Source organism: Belonocnema kinseyi, chromosome 5, assembly GCF_010883055.1.
Source record: "Belonocnema kinseyi isolate 2016_QV_RU_SX_M_011 chromosome 5, B_treatae_v1, whole genome shotgun sequence".
Classification (NCBI taxonomy): domain Eukaryota; kingdom Metazoa; phylum Arthropoda; class Insecta; order Hymenoptera; family Cynipidae; genus Belonocnema; species Belonocnema kinseyi.
In genome coordinates this window covers 147,341,228-147,346,488 of record NC_046661.1, presented here as the reverse complement: position 1 = coordinate 147,346,488, position 5,261 = coordinate 147,341,228, and the positions used below count along the sequence as shown (strand labels likewise).

Below are 5,261 nucleotides of genomic sequence, written 5' to 3'. Positions count from 1 at the left end.
AAGCTATCTAAGGATGGTACTATAGAACGCCACCTCAAGGTAGGCCTAGTGGCGCCATCTCTTGGTCAGGCCGGAAACTTATCAATCCACCCACGTATTATACAAGTGCGCAAAATCGGCGATTGCCGACCAGTTTGCAATTTGTAGCATCAATTATTTTGCACTTCTTTTACACTTTTTCACAAATTTCCTGAATCCGTATAATGGCTTTTAGCCAAATTTGTATGTAATTTTTCTTAAGAATTGTCGAGAATACTTTTTGCCGGTGTGCAAAGTTGCTTATTTCTAAAGTGAGCATGCTTGTCCATTGCGCCGATGCGTGAAAAATATGTGTATTTCTCACAAGAAAAAATACTTTTTTGTTAACTTTATATTCAGAATCATCGAAATCGAGTTGAAACTCAATATTTCTCTTTAAAATTAGCTGCAAAATGCCAATGAAAAATTACTTTATAAATATCGTCCCCATAAGTCGGTTTTGTAGGATCCCAAAAAATCCCATAAATGAAGAATTCGATTTTACAAGTTTTTGGCGCTAATTATGATTTTTTCTCTGTTTTTTTTTAATTCAAATTATTTTTAATACATAAAATACTACTTTCTCTTGATAATCAGATGTTTGCAAACATTGTTCAAGCAATATATTATTGTTTTTAGAATTTTTCTGATAGAATAGAGTTAGGATTTTCCACTTTTAAGTTGAAACGAGAAAATAATCAATTAAAGTTAACAGACAGTTTAAATTAACGATTATGATTGCTTAAGCAATTTATTATTATTTTGAATACAGCTAGAAAGTTGCGGGTTTTTCTAAAAATGTTAACTTTGTGTCCACTTTTTAATTAGAGTGAGGTAATAATAAATTCAAGTTGATAAAAATAGTTGTTTAAAAAATTTATTGTTTTTTTTAATAATATAATATAAATATAATACAATATTATTGTTATAATATAATATTATAATATTTAATAAAGCAAATTAATATTGTCTTATAGTAATGGTTAAGAAATACTGTTTCTCTTAAATTTCTAACTTTTTGTCCACTTGTAACTTAGTGAGACAATAATTAATTCAAGTTAATAAACCTAGTGTTTAAACAATTGGTTATTCTTTGTAGCTATCTTCTCTCAAAGTAATGCTAGAAAGTTGCGGGTTTTTCTGAAATTTTAAGCTTTTCTTTGACTTTTAAGGTAGGAAAAAATAATATATGTTATTATCAATATTCATTTAAATAAAAAGGCTTTCATTAACTACTTCAAGAAAATTTTAGAATTATTAATATGGTCTATATTTTCACGAAAAAGAGAGAGATGGTTAAAAAATTATTCTGTCTTATGTTTACTTATTATTTGTCCATAACTAAAAAGCAAAATTAAAACTTTCACAAACCCGCAACTTTCTAGAATTTATCAAAGAGATTATAGTTATAAACAATAATAAATTGTTTAAATAATTATGCTTGTTAACTTAAATTAATAATTACCTCATTTAAGTTGAGAAGTAGAACATTTGAGAAAAACTTAAACTTTTTAACATTATTTTAAGAGAATATTGTTATAACAAATAATATATATTTCAAACTATTATTTATGTTAAATTTAAATGATAATTGTCTCGCAGTTACTAACAATGTTGAAAATAAGTTGAAAAATCCGTAAAAACAGCTACTTTCTAACTCCATTCTAAGAGAAAATTTCTAAACAATAATACATTATTTAAACAATTTATTAAAGCACAACATTATTTTCAGAAAGTAGTATTTTTTTATTACAAACAATTTTAAAAAACAGCAAGAAAATTATAATTAGGGCGAAAAACGCGCAAAATCGACTTTTTCACTTATAGGGTTTTTTGAATTCGTTTAAAACAGATTTATGGGGGTTATAGTTAAAATATAATTATTCATTTCTATTCTGTGACTAATTGTGAAGAGAAACGCTTTAGTTTCAACTCGATCCACCTAACGTTCACAATTCTGAATAAAATTTACAGAAACTTTTTTTTTCCTTAGTTGAAATACATGGTAAAGTAAATTTCTAAAAAATACAAGTTTCTTCTTTAAACCTTTATAACTTTCGACTAATTGGAAAATTTATATTTTCTGTCGTGACTCTCTTGATTTTAATTGTGCTCTTTACGAATCATAAGGAAATTTTTAAAAATGGCAATGATCTTCCTGAAATTATTCTGAGTGTATGTCCTTGATGTAAACCCTTTTTTTTTGTTGACATTTTTTACTGAATTTATTTTTCTTACAAACAACTACAGATTTGACAAAATGCGAAGAAAAAAGTTTGCTCATTTTATAAAGTTCTACAAAAAATACCTCAAAATTGTACAAAAAATAACCAAAATATATCTTTTATATATGTTGTACTATTCACGTGAAACATAACAAAAATTAAATTTTTTGAAAAAAATATTCGTGACCGCAAATATAATTTCATCTGCATAAAGCTTACCCAATATCATCTTTATGTAAGCCGGATTATCTTTAAAATTTTGGCAAAATAAAGAAACTAAAATTTCCTATTAAATTTGGGTTCATCTCCCCAACTAAAATTTGAAAAATTCTTATGAAGAAGGTATTTTGTAAGTTAAAACAATCATCAAATTTAAAATTTAAAATGCATGGCTAAAAACTTGAAATATATCTTCAAAAAGAAAATGAGACGTTTATCGTAGTAACATTATTTTAAAAAACGGGTTTTTTATTTTGTTTCTCGATCTATAAAAATTTTATACCACTTTTTTTAATACCGTTGGAAATTCAGATTTAATGGAGAAATCCCGACTTTTTTATCTTTGACAGTTACGCCTGGCTATGATGTTGAAAAAAAATACAAAAAAGTAGAGCGGAGATTCATATAGCCTTGAAGACAATTTTTGTATATGGTTTTTGATTTCAAGCTAAATACATTTTTCTTACAGAATTAACTTTTTTTATTGTTTAAAGAAATTAATAATGAGTATATCTTCCTTAATTTTAAAAATTATTGAAACATTTTTGAATTTGAAGTTAGAGTTTTTTATGGGAAAAAAGTTGAAGAATTTCTAGTTAAAAACCAACAAATTTGAACATCAAAATTATTTTTCAAAATTCAGTAAATTTCTAGTTGATTCTGAATTATTTTATTATTTGTACCACAATTAAAACAACTAAGAGAAATTGTAAAATTTGCTCTAATGAACCGCAAAGGAAGTCTAATTTTCATTTGTAAGCTTTTTTATTTTCTGTTTGAGCAAATAAAGGATTTAAAAGAAAAAAGACTTCATTTCGATTTAAAAAAATCAATTTAGTTTGAACATGGTCGATTAAATGTGTAAAATCGAACATTTTTATAATGGAGAATTTTTATTGAGAAACTGATCACATAATCTCTGTAAAAGGATAGCAAAAGGCGTTTATAAATACAATATTTTCGAAAATAAAGATAAATCTATAATCAAAGAGATTATTTATTAACATGTGATGTTTAATTATTCTTACAACATAAAATTTTTTCAATGAAAGCTTGAAATGTAAACAATTTTCTATTTAAAGCATTAAAACGTTATGATTCAAAAATTGAATACTTTTCAATAGCACATTTTAAATTTTAAATTTTTTAACATGAATGAAAATCTCTCATTTTAAGTGTTTAAAATAAAATTTTAAAACATTCCATTTGAAGTCTGAGAAAAATTAAAAATTTGAAGTTCCAGGCATTGAAAGTTATGTCTATATTTCAAAATTAAAAGTTCCAAATGCTAAGGAATGTAGGAATAGAAAAAACTTTTGAACTTTTAAAATTGGAAAAAATTAATCTTCATTTTGAAAAATTAAAAACTAGAGTAAGTAAGTTGGAAGCGTTCTTTTTTGAAATAATACATAAAAAGTTCGAATTTCGAAAGATATTTTCAAAAATAGTAATCCTACAGGAAACAGTTATAAAGCAGTTATACAAAAGGGTCCATTTTTTTATTGCCTAAATTTAAAGACAACCAAATTTCTTTGAATCCTTTTCAAAAATTGTTTTTGCTCAGGGTTCCAACATAAATTTTTTTTTCATTTTTAAAAACAAATTAAATTATATCAACATTTAATTTAATTGTAAAATATGTTTTTAATATGAAGACGTCTAAATAAAATTGAACTAAACTTGAAACTGCCATAAAATTGATATTTGAATTTTTTTCAATGTCAGACTAATTCGAATATATTCAAATTAAATTATATTCAAGAAAATTCTCGACATTGAAAATGTACAAGTCTTACAAATCTTTTAACATTTTCTTCTTATTTTAATTATAATCATATGTAGCAATTAAAAATGAAACTTTTGAACAATGAAAAGTGAGAAAGGAGAAAGCCATAGCTTATAAATTCTAATTTCCGATAAATTCGAGCAATTTGCGTTCTAACTGTTATATTATGCGATAGAATGTAGATTGCACATAATTTACATGCTGCAAAAGATCTGGTTCCGGTTCTGCTTTTTTCGGTCGTTAAAAGTCATAATTCTCGTAACAAGTGTTGCAACTAACTCTGCCTTTAATAGTTCCACCGTTACTTTTTTGTGCTTTACCTCCGCAATAAGAGGATCACTTCCTTAAATTTAGAAACTCCCGTTTTAAAAAAATCTTTAAAAATACTCTGTGCTTAACTTTTCCGTTAAATCTATATATAATTTTCTTTGTTTTAAATATTTCAGCATTCTGAGACAACGCTTTCAATTTCAGTATACTGTTTATCAAATCCTATTTAAAAACTTTTCGGAGTTTTGTAATTACTTAAAAAATTCTTCAATAATATTGTGAAGAAACTCTTTTCAATAGGAAATTCTTTCGTTAGGATTTCATTTAAATTGGTTGAAATAATCAAAAATATTTGTCTTCTGAATTCCCTTGAAATCTTCCGATATCCTTTAAAAATTCGATCATTTCTAAGTAACACTTTTTCAAACTTGTAGCAATTTTTGGTTTGCTAATTCGATTTTGAATATATATAATATTTTTAATTTCTTTTTTAGTTCTCAATTATGGATCGTACTATCAAATGTATATGGGGAGCTCGTGGTGATAATGATGATGGCTCTCTGTTTGGCGGAAGTAATGGATACACCCGTCCCTCTACTCAGTTTACAGGTAATTCAGATACGAGGGTAGTTCAATAAGTTCTTAGAATGAAGTATAAAAACAATTTTTTTTTATTTTTCAACATAATCTCCTTGGAGCTCTATACACTTGGTCAATCGCTTTTCAAGTTTTTTTAATCCTTC

The 5,261-nt window shown here is 25.6% G+C and overlaps 1 protein-coding gene across 1 annotated transcript in view; it reads left to right on the top strand.

The window, feature by feature from the left end:
* Positions 1-5,261, top strand: part of LOC117173026 (proton channel OtopLc-like) — a 150,658-nt gene that overhangs the window by 117,393 nt on the left and 28,004 nt on the right. Inside the window, exon 3 of the mRNA XM_033361384.1 lies at positions 5,013-5,127. Coding sequence (XP_033217275.1) covers positions 5,013-5,127 — 115 coding nt within the window. The remainder of the gene's footprint in view (positions 1-5,012; positions 5,128-5,261) is intronic.